Source organism: Mercurialis annua, linkage group LG5 (genome assembly GCF_937616625.2).
Source record: "Mercurialis annua linkage group LG5, ddMerAnnu1.2, whole genome shotgun sequence".
In the NCBI taxonomy this organism is placed as follows: Eukaryota; Viridiplantae; Streptophyta; class Magnoliopsida; order Malpighiales; family Euphorbiaceae; genus Mercurialis; species Mercurialis annua.
The window spans coordinates 47,807,062-47,825,595 of NC_065574.1; the positions used below are offsets into that span (position 1 = coordinate 47,807,062).

The 18,534-nt window shown below is 29.9% G+C and overlaps 2 protein-coding genes across 3 annotated transcripts; both read left to right on the top strand.

The window, feature by feature from the left end:
• The first annotated feature begins 9,643 nt into the window (after positions 1–9,643).
• LOC126680205 (protein PATRONUS 1-like) lies at positions 9,644–12,166 on the top strand. Of its 2 annotated transcripts, none has more exons than XM_050375262.2 (5): positions 9,644–9,777; positions 10,470–10,559; positions 10,867–11,325; positions 11,435–11,472; positions 11,553–12,166. In XM_050375262.2, exons 2-5 carry the CDS (start codon positions 10,508–10,510, stop codon positions 11,733–11,735), a joined length of 732 nt encoding a protein of 243 aa, XP_050231219.1. In that variant the 5' UTR covers positions 9,644–9,777; positions 10,470–10,507; the 3' UTR covers positions 11,736–12,166. The 2 variants fall into 2 exon arrangements, with proteins under 2 accessions (XP_050231219.1, XP_050231220.1); XM_050375263.2 differs by having other exon boundaries at positions 10,470–10,520.
• Positions 12,167–15,996: 3,830 nt separating this feature from the next.
• LOC126680270 (arabinosyltransferase RRA3-like) lies at positions 15,997–18,328 on the top strand. Its single transcript, XM_050375368.2, has 2 exons — positions 15,997–16,388; positions 17,004–18,328. The coding sequence occupies exons 1-2, from the start codon at positions 16,194–16,196 to the stop codon at positions 18,120–18,122; spliced, it is 1,314 nt and encodes a 437-aa protein (XP_050231325.1). The 5' UTR covers positions 15,997–16,193; the 3' UTR covers positions 18,123–18,328.
• The last annotated feature ends 206 nt before the right edge of the window (positions 18,329–18,534 follow it).

Sequence of the window (18,534 nt, forward strand, 5' to 3'; positions counted from 1 at the left end):
TTAGCCAACCTATTTTTTTTAATTTTAATAAAATAAATCTTTTCTTACTTATTTATTTATTTAATAATTAAATTTTATCTAATATTTAAAACAAACACTTTATCTAATTTTTTTATTCAATTTGTCTATTAATTTACTTATTTAATTTTTAAATTTTAAAAAACTAATATTAATTTAAATTTAAAATATAAATATACTAAATTTTAAAAATATAAAATACACAAAAAATATTTCCCTCGTCTCATAAAACTAATTTTTTTATTCTATAAAAATAAAAAAATAGCCACTTTTATTTTAGATTATATTATCAAAATACCCTCATGATTCTATTCTTAGAACATTCAAAAAATATAATTTTATAAATTACTTATCGAATACATTATTCTTACACACCAAAACACGGGTTTGATGCATAAAATATATTTATTATGTATAAATTATGTATCTATTAAGTATATTTAAAAAAATATATATATCATGTATAAATTATGTATCAACGATTTATCTCTTTAACACATTTTAAAAATATACCTATGATATATAAATTATATATCATATGTATATAAAATATGCATACAAAATATATATATAATACATGTACTAAAATTTTGCGATAATCTCTGAAATGTATAAAAATATTAGTAATAGAACTTTAAAAATAAGAAAAAGGTTACGAACAACGAATATGTGTGTAATACCCCAAACTGTATAATTATCCGATTGGACCACGTGTCCAGTTTAGACCCGCTGGGGTGATGATATTGGAAAGTTTTCCGATTAATAAGTTTTAGCAGGTCGGTTTTAGAAAAAGGTTATTATGGAGAAAATTTATATTATATTTTAATTCTAAAGTTAGAATTGGAATTAAATGGGAGAATGGCGAGAAAAGCCTAAAATAAGATATAGGGACCAAAGTGGTAATTTAGCCACTTTATGTCGAAAATAGAAATATTGGATTTTGACGGGAAAGTGTTAATATCGTGCTTTGTATTATTTATAGGATATAAATAATACGTATATGTCGTAATAAAAGAGTTTAATGATTTAGCTATGGACTAAATCGTACGATTGAAAAGTTTGAAGGATAAATGATAAGAAACAAAAAGAATAAGGACCCAAATGAGCTTTTAGCCAAATCATATATAATTAAGGAAATATGAAATGAAGATCAGAGAAGGATCGAGAGAATTGTGAGATTTTCGCCGATTACGTTGTTTCGCCGCCGTTTCTCCGTTCGACGTCCGATTCGAGCGATTCAAGCGGCGATTTCTTCAGAATTGAAAGCTCTATCACCTCCGGCCATCAATTTAAGGTAAGAGGTCGGGTTTTGGCATGAAAATGATGGTTTATTGGCTGTTTTGATTGGGATTAAGTTTAGGTTAAAATTTTGATGTTTTTGAGGTTATTATGGCGTTTTCGAAGAAACCGAGATATGGGTATTGAGCGTGGATATGTTTAGCACGTCGGGATTGTGGCGAAACCTCGAAAAATCTGATTTCCGGGGCTGTGCACGTGGTACACGACCGTGTACCACGGGTGCACGAACGTGTACTGATGTACACGAACGTGCACCTAGCAAGGTACACGATCGTGTACTGAAGTACACGAACGTGTACAATAAGTACACGAACGTGTACCCCTGAGGTGCACGAACGTGTATTTGGTTGCACGATCGTGCACCCACCAAAACGCACATCCGTGCACCCCAACTCGCCCCCACGCGTATACAACTGTAAATGACCTAGGTGTTTGACGTTTTGAATAATTTGACTCTAAAGGACGGGTTTCAAACTTGGAGAATCATTAATCTCGAGATTATCTCGACATTTTAAATGAATAATAATAATAGAGAACGTCAAGGACGTTAAGCGATTCTCAATTATGATATATGGTATTTGCTAGGTCATCTCTACGACTAGAGATATCGAATACGTAAATAAGTATAAAACGAAACTAAAACCTAAAACCTAAAAGTATTATACGTATAAGAATGCGAGAATCACGTCTAATTATAAACGATTTATCAGACGTGTCAGCGAGTAGTGGAGTCAGTAGAGGCGACCTAGCGAGAGCGTACTATCAGATCGATCATATCATTTCTTGGATTGCGGTCACTGTGAGTTGTACTTTTACTTTCATGTATTATATATATTGAAATTATTTTATGAAATTATATATATTGTTTTCACGCATCGCATTATATACAATTGATCGGATGTTATATGTTTATTTAATTTCTATATGCGAGAACTAGTATGCGATCCGAAGAAACTAGCTACCTATTGGGTGTCAATAGGCTGTGTGATCACCAGTATCGAGTCAGTCTAGTATGTTTGTATTGAGAAATGACTTGACACAGCTGGGAGCTGTTGATGAATATGAAATTTACGATTGGGTATATGATTTCGATACGAGAGTGAACTCGGCTACGGTGTAGCCTGGAAGTCCCCGTATCTAGTGGCTGGGCCACCAGCGAGTTGGACTCGCAATTGATATTTACGATTGGGTTGAATGATATATGATTATTCGAGAGATGTGTCGCATGCTAGGATATTAGTTTCACACGGATCAAATACATGTTTATATCTTTTATATTAATATTTTCTTGACATGCGATGCCGTATTTTTATATTAATACTGTTAGTAAATGTCAACTTACTCAGTATTTCCCCAAATACTGACCCCTCACCTTTGATGTCTTTCAGGTGCTTAGCTTGTGGACTTAGCTAGAGGCCAATTTTGAAGTCCAGAAGTCAGCTGTATATGTTAGTTCTTGACTTCTGTGAGTGCTGCAGTAGTGGTCCTGTGTCGATAGTATTGTAGCCTAGTCAGCTGTTCATTTTGATTGTACATATTAACTGCTGTTATTGTTTTATATGCATTTTGATAGGCTACGTGTTTAGTATATGATCCACGGCCCAGATGCCGGTGAGATGTTTGAAACACTAACTGATGTATATAGTACCGCGAGGCCAGTTCGTACAGGGTACGGTAACTAGAGCCCGCGAGGTTTTGAAACAGTTAGTGTATATATTTGGTTATATGTTATATATATGTATATTTGCTTCCGTTGTTTGTTGTTATTTGTTTATATTATATTTGCGAAAAAATTAATTGTGATTTTAGGCTTGCTACGGGTTCCGGAGCTACCACTCCCGTTCCCTAGCGCCGGTTGCGGCTCAATAGTTTTGGGTCGTGACAATGTGTTTGAAATATATTAAATATGTATTGGAGGTGTATCAAATATGTATACAAAATATAGAGAAAAAGGTTTCGGACAATGAATATGTATTAAATATGTATTGGAAATGTATTAAATATGTATCAAATGTGTACCAAATATGTATACAAAATATATATGTAATACATGTATTAAAATTTTCGACAAGTTCATGATATGTATAACAATATTAGTAGTAGAACTTAAAAAAAGCATAAAAAATAAGGACAAGGTTTCGAAAAACAAAAATGTATCAAGTATATATTGAAAATGTTTTATATACGTATCGAATGTGTATCACATATATATCGGATATGCATCTAATATATTCTTTAAATGCCTTTTGTATGTATCAAATATACATCGGTTGATTCAATTAAATTGATAAAAAATAAATAAATAAAAAATTTATCGGAGGTGTATCAAATATGTATACGAAATATATATGTAAAACAAGTATTAAGAGTTTTGACAAGTTTTTGAGATGTATAAAAATATCAGTAATAGAACTTAAAAAAAGACATAAAAAATAGGCCTAATCACTTAAAAACCACTCACCTTGTAACTTTTTTTCATTTATACCACGACCTAGGAAAATTTTCATTTGTACCCTATTTTCGATTTTTATGTTTCGTTTGTACCTCAAGAGTAATTTTTTTGATAATTTAGTAAAATTTAAAGATGAAAATATTAAAAACAAGATACATAAATGATTAACATTAACGTTTTATTAAAATATAGGTTAAAAATGAAGGACTAATTTAAACTTTTTTTCAAAAGAAAATAGGTCAATTCAACTCATTAGGGTAGAGATGAAACATAAAAATAAAAATAGGGTATAATTGAAAATTTTCCTAGGTCATGGTATAAATGAAAAAAAATTATAAGGTGGGTGGTTTTTAAATAATTAAGCCTAAAAAATAAGGAAAAGGTTTCAAACAACGAATATGTATTAAATATGTATCAGATATGTATTTAATATTTATTGAAGATGTATTAAATATGTATCGGATATTCATCAAATATTTTTCAAATACCATTTGTATGTATCAAATATGCATCAGTTGATTCAATTAAATTTTCGACAAGTTTCTGATATGTATAAAAACATTAGTAATAGAACTTAAAAAAAGACAAAAAAAAATAAGAAAAAGGTTTCGAAAAACGATTATGTATCAAATATGTATTGGAAATATTTTAAATGTCTTTTGTATGTATCAAATTGATTCAACTAAATCAATAAAAATAGAAAATAATAATTTAAAAATTTAATTAACTTATTTGATTAAACTCCAATCTACTATATCTAATTTATTTTTTGATTTTAAAATTAAAAAAATTAATATTAGTATATTTTAGTTGATTTAATTATTTATATCTATATTTTTAAAATTAAAATTAATATTAGAATTTTTTAATTAATTCAATTACTCATTTTTTTAAATTAATATTAATATTTTTTTTTAAATTTATATAGATTAGATTATTTTTGGCACAATTTAAATAAATAAATATATTTTTTGAAAATATATATGTAAATAATTTTTAAAAACATTAGTAATAGAACTTAAAAAAAGACAAAAAAAATAAGAAAAAAGTTTCGAAAAATGATTATGTATCAAATATGTATTGGAAATATTTTAAATGTCTTTTATATGTATCAAATTGATTCAACTAAATCGATAAAAATAGAAAGTAATAATTTAAAAATTTAATTAACTTATTTGATTAAACTCCAATCTACTATATCTAATTTATTTTTTGATTTTAAAATTAAAAAAATTAATATTAGTATATTTTAGTTGATTTAATTATTTATATCTATAATTTTAAAATTAAAATTAATATTAGAATTTTTTAATTAATTCAATTACTCATTTTTTTAAAATTAATATTAATATTTTTTTATAAATTTATATAGATTAGATTATTTTTGGCACAATTTAAATAAATAAATAAATATATTTTTTGAAAATATATATGTAAATAATTTTTATTATAATTTATTAAAAAAAGGAATTCTTTTTGATGTGTTCACTCAGTGAACACATCAAATTAACTGACCGACTGCAGGTCAGTTTCTAGTGCACCAGCTGGTGCACTAGACAAGATAAGACAGCAGGCCTGACGTGCGCCAGGCCTGCTGACGCGCGATGATGTCAGCGCGGATAGGGACGCGCGCTGACATCAGCAAAAAAAGGTATTCAGTGTAATAAATTGATGTTTTCTGGTGCGCGTGTAAATTTTTGAAGAAAAAAGGTAGCCATGTAATTTGGGCCCGAAAAAGGCTTAGTTCTGTAATTAAACCTATAGAAAAGTCTGGCAGGCTCAATCCGAGACTGGCCCATGAATAGGTTCTATGTTGAAGTTCAAGAATTTGGATGCAACTTTTATAGCTCGATATATCCTTATAATTTCATTGGTAGGATTATTTCTCAATTAAAGCAAAATTAATCAGACAATATCTAAAAAATCAATTTACTACCCTACCCAGCACATAGCTATAATACTATTATCACATTCAATCATAAATTGCCAACTTAAAATAAGTTGAAACTCAATATATATATATATATATATATATATATATATATATATATATATATATATATATATATATATATATATATAATAATTATTATTTTTTTATGATAATGATTATATTAAAAAATACGGAAAGTGGTTAAAATCCGATTCATTTACTCAAGAGTTTATGTACAATTAAAATTATAGCTATGAGGTAGGAGAATACAAGATCAAGAAAATAGAATACATTTATGGATTTCTATAAAAGTTCATACTAGAATACCAAAATCTAGAAGTATAGCGTTTGTAATTAAAAGTAGGAAAAAGGATTATTTATACTCTTAAAATTTGACTCGAAGATCAAGTAAGCTCTCAACGTCTAAAAAAGTTCAAATATGCTCTTAACGTCTTAAAAATTGAACAGACAGGCCCTCCTATTTTGACAATCAGATACCAAACGTCTTATTTATAAGTCAAAATAGGAGTCTGGTTGTTTACTTTTCAAGACGTTAGGACATATTTGAATATTTTTAGACATCAGAGGTCCATTTGATCTTGTAAATGTTAGGAGCATAAATGACCCTTTTTTCTTAAAAGTATGACTCACCCAGTTTTTATAAAATTATGACTCAATCGGTTTTTACAAAATTGTCTATTTTTTTTCTTTTTTTATCCCAAACTCTTGCTCGTTTTAATAAATTATAATTCTAAGATTAATTGTTAAATTGTTTTTTTAAAGTCACCAATGAGAAATATTTATTTTTATCTAAAATTACGTTTACTCACATAGAAAATAAAAAAAAATTAACTAAATAAAATAAAAATATAGTAGGAAAGGTATAATTTTATTCAAGTATATGAAATTTAAACTAATTCTAGTATCACATTGGACATTATAACGGCGTATATGAAAAATTATGGAGAAAGGTATCATGTAGTCAAAGTCTAGAAATATTAAGTTTTTATGTTAGCGTCATTTCACTTAAACCTTTATGATCATAAAAAGATGGTACAAAAAAATCTCAATGTTAACTCCATTAAAAAAGTTTCATTAACTTAAAGTAAAAAATATTGACAAGCCTTTGTGATCAAAGATCGGAATATTTAATCCCTCATAGTATATTTTAATTGAATATAATTATTTTGAACATTATAACATTATTTTAAATTTTTAGTGATTATCTTTTTCATTATAATAAATTAATAACTTATTTTTTAATTTTTTAATTTTTTAATGTCTTAATAGTAAAAGAAGTTGATTATTTTTATAATATTATGCTAATTTTATTTGTTCAAATTATTTTTAATTTATTTTACTATGAAAAAAAATTATATTTAGATACTTACTATGATATTTTATTTAATTATTTTTATACTAGTGTTGCTTTACGTGTTTCACACGTGGCTCGTAATGTAACTCGTCAAATAGTAAAAATTATATTTATTATAGATTAGAATAATTGTATTTATATTTAGTTAATAATTATTATTATAAAAATAAATTATATTAAAGTATAAAATATCTGGTATCTTTTTTGAAAAAACTGAAATGGTATTATCCACGTATAGAGTTTTAAGTTATTTAATTCAATGTTGTCAACTGCATGTAGAAGCATTTGTCGTAGCTAATATTTAGGGAATTTGGTGCCTATCTAGTTAAATTATACATTTATTATTATTTATAAGCTTAATCACTAAAAAAATCCCCACCTTTTAGCCCTTTTTTAAATACACCCTGACGTTATAATTTTGTCAGCTGCACCCTAATTCGCACCTTTGGTTTTCAATTCCATCCTCAAATACTAAATTGATCTCTTTTCCATTTAAAAAAAGTTAAAATAAGTCATTCATTTTTAAATTTTTATGTAAAAAAAAGTTTAAACGAGTATTTTATAAGGGTTTTTATGAATTTTTTCCGAGTGAAAAAGAGTTCAATTTGATTTTGTGGGTGAAATTGAAACCCAAAGGTGCAAATTAGGGTGTAACTGACAAAATTGCAACATCAGGGTACAACTGAAAAGGGGTTAAAAAGTGGGGTTTTTTTGTGTGATTAAGCCTTAATTATATACTGCGAGAAGATATAGATATATTCTATCAAATTAGGTGAGTATTTAAATGAGTATTTAATTATCTATCTATACTATATATAAAAGCACGGATGGGGGGGAGGGGACACGCACATTTACGTTAATGTCCTTTTCACTTTATAAAATTTAATTATTAAATAAAATCTATTAAGATAATCATTAAAATTAGAATACTAACTAAAATAAATTATTATATTAAGATAAGTTAGAATACTAACTAAAATAAACTACTATATTAAGACAAGTTAGAGTACTAACTAAAATAAACTACTAGAGTTTTAACTAAAATAAACTACTATAAATTACTATATTAAAATAAGTTAGAGTACTAATTGTACCTTATTGAAGTTAAGATTACTATGAGAATTAAAATTACGCTTAGGACTTAAATCAATGACAAATGATATACATTGCACGGGTATATTTTTATCATGATTTAGTTTGTTTAATCACCAAGTTTTCATAAAAAAAACACACCGAGTATTCGATAAATTTGTAAGATTGATTGATTCTAAACATGTGGTATTGATCAATTCAGAATTGTCATGAATATATTCCAATGAACAGTAGAAAACTCTAATGATGGTGGATACCCGTAAGTTCTTTTGACATTTTGGTAATGGTTGATCCAATCCAATTGTTTAGTTATAAATTGATAACTATCACACGATAGTAATTGCTATTTCATATTTTCTATTAAAATTTTTTATAATTTAAAATTTGAATATCAATTTAATTTTTTAAACAATTAAAATTATTATCTAAAATATTTAATATAAGCTAAACTATTTCAAGTTAACTACTTTTCAAAAATTTATTTGATAATTTGACGAGTCACGCTACGAGCCACGTGCGAAATACGGATGGGGGACATGCACATTTACGTTAATATTCTTTTCACTTTATAAAATTTAATTATTAATTAAAAACTGTTAAGATAATTTTAAAGTTAGAGTACCAACTAAAATAAACTACTATGTTAAGATAATTATTAAAGTTAAAGTACAAACTTAAAAAAAACTATTTAAATATTTAGTAATTTTAATTTTAATTTTTTTAATCATATAGAATTTTAAATAAGGTAAACTATTTCCAATAAATTACTATTTTAATTATTATTTACTATTTTCAATTTAAATTTTCTATAATTATAAAATTTGAGTATCAATTAAAAATGTTAACCTATTAAAAATAGTCATTTAAAATATTAAATAAAACAACTATTCCAGATTAATTATACTTTAAATATTTTTTGATAATATGACGAGTCACAATACGAGCCACGTGTGTAACACGTAAACTAAAAACTAGTATTAAAAATAGTTTAAATTAGCTAATTTTTGAATGGAAAAATTCTATAAAATAGGTGAATATTATAATTGTATTAAAAATAATTTAAGATAGCTAATATTTAGATAAAAGAATTATTATTTAATCATAATTAAAACAGCATTAAGGACATAAACATAAAAGCGCATGTCCCCAATCCGTGCTTTTATATACGTATAGATAATTACTTAGCATAGTTTTTTGTTTAATTATACTAAATAAAAAAATTAATTATAATTATTTAATATATTTTTTTAATTACAGTACATAAAAAATTATTAAATATCTTAGTGTAGTTAAATAAAAACTAAAATAAAATGTTACCATAAATTTAGTAATGTGGTAGAATTAAATAAATCACATTAAGTAATTATAATAATTGTAAAATCCAAAGATGAGGGGTATCATTGTAAAAGACAGAAAGTTACCGTTAGAGTTCAAAAAGCCACGAGCCTCTCTTTTTATTTTGGCAACACAGCCAACAACATTAGTCATTTTTCATATCAATATAAAAATTGAGAGAAGACATTCGATTTCAGAGAAATTCTTATTAGAAATAGCTATAGAATCTTGTTGAAGTAGAAGAAGTCAGATCAATCAAACCCTAGCCCAGCGGTAAGTTCCATATTTTATTTTAGGGTTTTTTCGTTTTTGATGATTTAGGGTTAACCGTTGCTCTGATTTATGATTTCACTGGATTCTTAATTTTTTATTGTTAAAATTATAGAATTTTTGTTTCGTACTGTGTTGTATAAAAAATTCAAAAGAACATTAGGGTTTTGGACCATTTTAATTTATTCGAAACAATCCGGTTTTGACAGATGATATTTGAGAATTCCAAGGTTCAATTTTTTTTCTCTGTTTCTTGATAACCAAGTAGCGAATTAATATCCGATGTGGCCATAATTCGTTTCCATTAAAATTTGCTGATAAATGGTTTATTAAAGTGAATTTTCAACTAAATTTGTTTTTAGAATAAGTGAGAAATGCATTGTAGGGCTTATTTGATGCTGTAGTTTCCCTTTTCAACTGCGTTTTCGTACACATTAGAGTCAGGGTACCCATTAGTTTCCCTTTTTCAAACTAAATGATTTTGGAACCTCATCGGCTATTGGAAAAGGGTTCTGTGTTGTTTGTTTGAATATCAACCCGACTTTTGTCCTATTTTGTTGAAAAGTGAAGAAACTACAGTTGCTGCTTCAATCTGCTTATGATGTTTAGTATTTGCTCATTTATTACAGGATACAATTCTAGGAGTTAATGCACTTTTATGTTTGTTCTAATTCATCAATCTTTGTCTTTCGCAGGATTTTAATTTGAACTGCTTTCATTATCTATCTCTATAATGGCATTGCAAGGTGGGAGTGTGCTTCATGATCAGAATATTCATCTCAATGGTATTTTATCTTAAGTTTTTTAGTTAAGTAAGTTGCTAGTTAGGCTAGGTTAAACCCTTTATGACATCCATGTACTATCAATTTTTATTTTAAATCGTTCCTTTACATCATTTAGTTAGTTAATAGTCCTTGTACTATTTATTTTTATTGTGTTGAGGTCCTTGCATAGATGGAGGTGTATGGATCTGTTTAAAATTGAACATGTAATCAACCTAAATAAATGTAAAAAAGCCACATAAGCAATTGACATAGAATTAAATACATCTTTTGGTGTTATGGTCCTACTTGAATCCAATTTTTGCTCCAGAAAATTCTGTTGGCTGGAAGACCAATGTCTCTAAAGTGCCAAAGAAAGGAGTTCGTGGTGGAAGGAGACCACTTGGTGATTTGTCAAATTCACTGAAGCCTTCTCTGAATCAGGCTTCAAAGAAACACAATTCTAGCATTTTGTCCTTCTCTGAGAAAGAAGCTACGGCCTCCCAGAATGCACTTGATGCTGCCAAGAAGAAGAGTATCTCTAAACCGTCGGTGAAACAGCTAACCAGTAGGAAAGCACTCTCTGACATTTCAAATTCAGGGAAGCCTAACCTTTTTGAGGGTTCAAAGAAAAACTACAATGCAAGGCTTTCTCTTGTGGCAGAGGAGCCAATTGATGTCGATGCTATTTCAGAGGAACAGTTTCTGCACAATCACCAAGAATGTATCAAAGCACAGTCAAGAGCCTTGGACTTGGATGAATTTCTGCAGATAATTGGACTAGATAACGGTATTCACAATTTGATCTTTCTCTGTTTCTAGTTATCCGACATCTTTCTGCTTTTAAAATTCAATTCAGTTGGTTGATGTACTTGTTTTTTCCTTCTTCTTGTCTACAGGTGGTATCAAAACATTGACAAATTCTTTGTCAACTAAGGTGAAGATCTGTCTGTTATAAACCCTTTGTTAATTTTTCATTTGACGTTCTATGTGAGTAAACGTAATTTCTTTTTCCAGTCTGAGAGTCCGCCTAGGCACTTGGAAATGGAAGAGAGAGCTGACGAGCTAATTGAAGATGAATTCTGGAGTGAGAAGTTGTGTTCTAGCAAATTTGATTTATCACCTCCTTGCAGAAGTCCGAAATCACCAAAGTATTTCATGCACCATGACTACAACTTCAAATTGCTAGACTCCCCATAGTGGTCGAAAAATGCATCGATTACCTCACTCGTCAATGCTTGTCTATATAGGTAGTAACTTTTGTGCAGTAACATGATCTTATACTTTATATAGTCCTAGCTACTGCTTTCGTTTACTTGAATATCGTATTGATCCCATGTATGCATATAAATATGCACTGTGCATTTCTTTTTGTGGTTTCATTTTTTAGGATTATTTTCCATAGGTTAGTTAACTACAAACATTTTTGCAAAAGAAATACCAAAGAAATTTGTGATTTGAATTTTCCCCTTTGACAAATTGACACAAAGGAGAAAATTGTTTACACATAATAGGGTATGAACATAGATTATTTATTGCCTTTGAAATGTTCAATGTTCAACTGTATTATTCCGAGTTTGACTCGAAAATGTTCAATCGCTACGAAAGGTATTCTAATTTTTATGATCAAATTTATATCTGAATTTGCAAGATTTCTATTGAATGATATGGTTGTGGTTAAGGAAACACTATGAAAACTGTCAGCATGTGGTTTGATTGTTGCTTCTAATAATCAAATTCATGTATTCATGGGTATTTTATTTTCCAGGAATAAATTTATTTGGATTATAACCCAAATAAATGCTAAATTTTGCAGGCTTATTTTTTGTATAAATGCTAAAATGTGTAAATGAAATACTGCAAAAGGAATTCAACTGCTAATTTCTAATATGTTTAAATGTTAAATGTTGATCGTAAATCTTTTTCCTTGAAATATTACTTAATCAAATATTTATTTGTGCATTTGGTATACTTTAGCTAAAATATTTGTGAACACCACAGCAACACGAGAATTGTGTATTGCTCCATCTGTTCCCTTATAATTGTCTATTTTTAACAAAACACACATACTAAGAAAATCATTAAAATTTTAAATAAATAACAAAATAATCTTATATTGATATGCTGAAAGTCCATATTTCCCTTATAATTGTCTATTTCTAACAAAACACACATACTAAGAAAATCATTAATTTTTTAAATAAATAACAAAATAATCTTATATTGATATGCTGAAAGTCTATATGTTAATAAATTATCTTTCTACTCTACTAATTAAATTAAAGGACAATAATGAAAAAAAATTGAAATTTGTGGTGAGTTTAAGTCTCATTCGGCATCATTCTATCATAAGATTCATAGCACTTTTAACCTTTTTGGACACAAAAGAAAAAGCACATTATTAGGATAAAAAATTATTATCGAAAAAAAAAATATGGTTTTTACAATTTTTTTTCCGAAGATTGAAGCAGATAGTAGTTTTAAATTGGAACCGGTGGCCAAATCGGTGAGGCCACCTGTTCCCGGTTCAACTGATTTAATAAATTTAAAATTTTATAAAAAAGTTATGGTTCACCTGTTTTTATTGGTTCGACCTCCAGCTCACGGTTCAACATCCAGTTTTTACCATTTTTTACCGGTTCGATACTATCTAGCTCGGTTCAACCAAAAAATGTAATTTTTTTACAGTTTTAAACCGGATCACTGGTTGGTTTTTGATTTAACCGGTTTGACCGGCCAGTCCAGTTCGGTTTTTAAAATTCTGGTAAATAGATAGAAAAAATATTACTGGTAGAAACTGTGAAAACTTAACACAAACCTAAATTAAACCCTAAAAAGTTTACATTGCTTTGCTGAACTTCAAAACTTGGGGAATATGACAGAAATAATACGGCTCAAACATAAGCTGAAAATGTCAAATATCGTTACAAATTCCCCTAAGCATTTGAAATTTACGAATCATATAAGTTAAGTAATTGGATGACCTGTAAAGCTGTAATAATCCATAAACTTTTAAGGTATTAGATCGTGCCACGTGTCCTAAATTATGAAATTTAGGTCAATGAGGTCGGAAATGAAAATTGAGTTGAGAATTGTAGTCGGAATAAGTTTATTATGTTGATTGCGGAATTAATAATTTTTATTGCTAATTATTATTCGTTAGAGTGGGTATTAGCGGGACTAAGGAAAAGTTAAGAAAATTAAAATAAAATGAAAGATAGGTCCCGAGCTAATAATTTTTACGCCATCGCCCGTAAAATATTTTTAAAAATTTATCGGTGTAGTTTCGTGTAAGCTGGAGATCGTTTTAAAATTGGACGGGAACGTTAATTAAGGAATTGAGTTAAAGTACGAGAATGAGCTACTTGAGTCTAGTTGTACTTTAACCAACAAATATATATAGTTCATTTTCAACTTTAAAATGAGGTTACACACTTCATTTCTCATCAATTTCATGTTAAACTTTGGCATCACTTAAGTCTTTCATTTCTCGACCGAATTTGACGATTTTCGTTGCAAAACGATCATAACTTGAAGGGCTATCAAGGTAAGCATGTCGTTTTTCCATTCTTTTGGTTATATTTGATGGTTTTTAGTTAAACGTTAGGGTTACGGCGAAACCGTACCGTTTACGCGTATTTGATTCGTTTTAAGCGTTTTTCCTATGTTTCTGATGGCTTGGAGTGTCATTTTGATAATGGGTAGGTGCGGAAGAGTTGTTAGCACGTTAGGATTGAAGTCGGGACCATTTTCATGGCTTTCACGAAGTGAGGACGCCTCTCACGACGTGAGAGTGTTCCCTCACGACGTGAGGGACATCCTCACGACGTGAGGAGACCCCTCACGACATGAGAGTGTTCCCTCACGTTGTAAGGAACCATCCTCACGTCATGAGGAAAGTCCTCACCTCGTGCCAGGACAAATTCCGAGTCATTTTCGATCATTTGTGACCCATTTCGATGTTTAGAAGTTCGATGCTTGGTGTTTTGAGTTGTTTGAAGTTAACGAAATTCGATTTAATAGAATTTGGACATAGAATATAATTAGGGTTTGATATACGGAGTTAGCCGTTTAGGTTTAAGGTTTAAGTCGTAAACCTAAAGTCGTATAGAGTTAGTATCGAAGATCGATAAGTAAAGATGGAACGAAATGAGATTAGACGCGATTAGAACTTGACGAGTGGCGTATAAGTTTATATCTCGAGTCTAGAATATAGTTAGATTCTTACTCGAGTTATGTTTGTATGTTTTCTAGATCTGGCGAGACAATCATCTACCGGACAAGGAGCTCGTGAAACTTAATGGGCGTCGTGTGATCAAAGTTTTTGGAATAGCAAGTAGTGAGTTTATATGTGTTCACTTTTGATGTATTGAGAATGCATTGCTTTCTAAATGCAAAGTGATTTATACGAATAGCATAGCATGATTAATTATCGAAAATGCTTTGTATGAAATGCACACATTATTATCTTGAAACCAATATAGATCCGATGAAACATGCTTTCCTATTGGGCGGCAATAGGAATTACGTGATCACTAGTTAAGTTCAAGCTATATGGTCAAACGTTTTATGTATCACCTATACTATGATATTTTGTAAACTCGTATATTTTAGCTGCGCTTAAACTGTTTGCTTTTGATGTGTGAAATAGGGCAATGCTTGATGTGGCATCGCATTGTAAGACCCTAGTTTCTATGTATAGTTTTCAGAATGTGAATAGATGTTTGTAATCGAATCGTTTTAAAAGCCTTTCTGAAAACGTTTTGCATGATTGCTATTTGATTTGATCACAAAATATTTATAGTGGTTTTAGACTTGGTACGGATTTCAGAGCCATCACTCCCATTCCTAGCGCCGGTCTCGACTCGATATTTCGGGTCGTGACAAGAGTATCTTCTTTTATGATAATCTTCTGCCAATGTCGAGATAAAGACCAGTTCAGAGCTTTCTAACTGTTAAAAATTTTAAAATGTCTGGATCTCATATTGATTGAAAAGTAGCAGTGAATTGTGCAATCACCAATCCTTAATTGTCTCGGGCAATAGCAGCAACAGCCCCAAATTTATGTAATTGATCATTAGCCGCATAACATTAATTTTAATAAAACCAAAAAAAGGGATTGATTAGAGTAGATAAACTTTAAATATGTCTTTTATATTTTATTATATTAATCTAATTTGTCTTTTTATTAAAAATAGAATTACATTAGATTAGATGTTAGCGGAGATTAATAAGATTATTTAATTTTTAATTCAACTAGCTGCAGAAGGGTGGGTCGAATGCAGACCCTCTGAAAGATGCAATATGAAGATAGCCAACCAGGCCAACCTCATTTGCTTTAATTCGCGTTTTTGTGATCAAGAATTTAAACATAAAAAGCTTATTTGAATATTTTTTTACTATAATTCAAATAAATAGATATAGTTAAAACTATTTATTATAGTGCATAAAATAATTTAGCAAGGACAAGATGCATAATTAAGTAATTTAATTAGTCCCCATAATAATTAATTACTATAATCAATCTCTCTCTAATGCTTCTTCCTACTTGACCAACTGAAGCAGCCAGTAACCCCGCCTAACTTCACAGTCAACACACATGATTTTCTCTCCGATTCTCTGTAACCAATAATCCAAAAGAATCTGAAAGGAAAAAAGATGATTGGTCGCAGAGACGGAGCTTTGATGCGGACCAGTAACAGCAGCTCACAATCACTTCGCAAATCAAGAATCTTAATCGCAATTGCAATCGGAATTTTTCTGGGTTGTGTTTTCGCTTTTTGTTACCCTAATGGATTTTTCACTTCAAATCCTTACTTCAACTCTCGTCAACTCTCCAATTCAATTTCCCAGGTACCCATTTCATTGCTTTTTTATTGGGTCTCTTTTTTTTATTTGATTTGAATTCTTATTGTGTTTTGTGTTGTGGGTAATTGATTATTGTTAATATTATTGGTAGTATTAGTAGTGGTGATCTGTGGAGATTTTTTTATAATGTTGCCAATTGTATTTTTAGTTGCTCTTTAATTTTGATTCATGGGATGGTGTTAAAGAAATGCATGAACTTGAAGGTATGATTTAACTCATTTTGCATAGATTGGATTGAGAAAAAGAGTTCAGGATTGAGCTTTACGGAGTAGGAAATCCTCGGGTTGTAGAGTTTCATATAACAAAAGAAATTCTATGCAAAATTGAAAATGAAGTTGAGTTCTTGGAAAAACAATCATGTTACTTTTCGTAAAATTAGTTTCTTTTAGAATTCCTTCTTCTTTGAGTTTGAAACTATGGACTGAATTGACTTGCATTTGTAGATTTTCCAAACACGATGATAGGTTATTGTGCGAAAGAAATGAAATTATAGTTGCTTGCATTAGAGTTTTTTAGACAGAATTGTCAATTGGATTCTAGCATAAGAAGCATATATAAACACGGGGTTAATATATTTGTGGATATATGTGTTATTATTAGGCTGTATCGAAATCATCATGTGAGCCATCTGAGAAGCTGAACATGTTGAAAAAAGAATTTACAGCAGCATCAGAGAAAAATGTCGAGTTGCAAAAACAAGTCAAGGAGCTCTCTGAAAAACTGAAATTTGCCGAACTGGGTAAAGATCAAGCACAAGAGCAAGTATCTGCATTGGGTGACCAGCATAAAGCTGGACCTTTCGGTACTGTTAAGGGTTTGCGAACAAACCCGACTGTTATCCCGGGCGAATCTGTGAACCCTAGATTAGAACAGATATTAGAGAAGGTTGCTGTTCAGAAAGAAATTATAGTTGCTTTAGCTAATTCAAATGTGAAGGAAATGTTAGAGGTTTGGTTTAATAGTATTAAGAAAGTTGGCATACCCAATTATTTGGTTGTTGCTTTGGATGATGATATCGCTGAATTTTGCGAATCAAATGATGTCCCATTCTATAAGAGAGACCCGGATGAGGGGATTGATTCCGTAGGAAAAACCGGAGGCAACCATGCTGTTTCAGGATTAAAATTTAATATCTTGAGGGAGTTCTTGCAGATGGGATATAGTGTTCTTCTCTCAGATGTTGATATTGTGTATTTGCAAAACCCTTTTCATTTCCTTTACCGGGATTCCGATGTGGAGTCGATGACTGATGGGCACGATAATAGAACAGCCTACGGTCACGATGATGTGTTTGATGAGCCTGCGATGGGCTGGGCTCGATACGCTCATACAATGAGGATATGGGTTTACAACTCTGGGTTTTTCTATATTAGACCAACAATTCCGTCAATCGAGCTCTTGGATCGAGTGGCTAATCGGCTTGCTCATGAGAAGGCTTGGGATCAGGCAGTTTTCAATGAAGAGCTATTTTACCCTTCGCATCCCGGATATGATGGACTTTATGCTTCTAGGAGAACTATGGATTTCTATCTCTTCATGAACAGCAAAGTCCTCTTCAAGACCGTGAGAAAAGATGCCAATTTGAGCAAGCTTAAGCCGGTAATCATACATATAAATTACCATCCTGATAAGCTTCCACGAATGAAAGCAGTGGTAGAATTCTATGTCAATGGCAAGCAAGACGCGTTGAAACCTTTCCCCGATGGATCCGACGGGTAAATTGTTTTTCGTTATCTGCTGACAGCCACATTTTGTCCTGCTTAATTGCTTCAAACATGATGTAGATTTACACTAAATGATCCTCCCGTTATGGTAACAGTCAAAACAAATGGACCGATTGTAAAACTAATTTGAGTTGTCGTTCAAATGTTGATGTTAAAAAATTTTGCTTTTCCACAAAGACAAATTATTCTATGTTATTGTTTATTGTCAATTCTTTTTTGGTTTCTCTGGTGCAAAGGTAGGTATTAATTACTGTAAAGAGGGTCAATATTGTTCAAGGTATGTTGCGCGAAATTTTATCGAATCCTAGCTTTCAGCGATTCGGTTTTTGAAAATTCTTATGAAATTTCAAACTTTATATTTATAATCTATTCATGTAAAAATATGATTTTGCCCTTTTAAAGAGTTT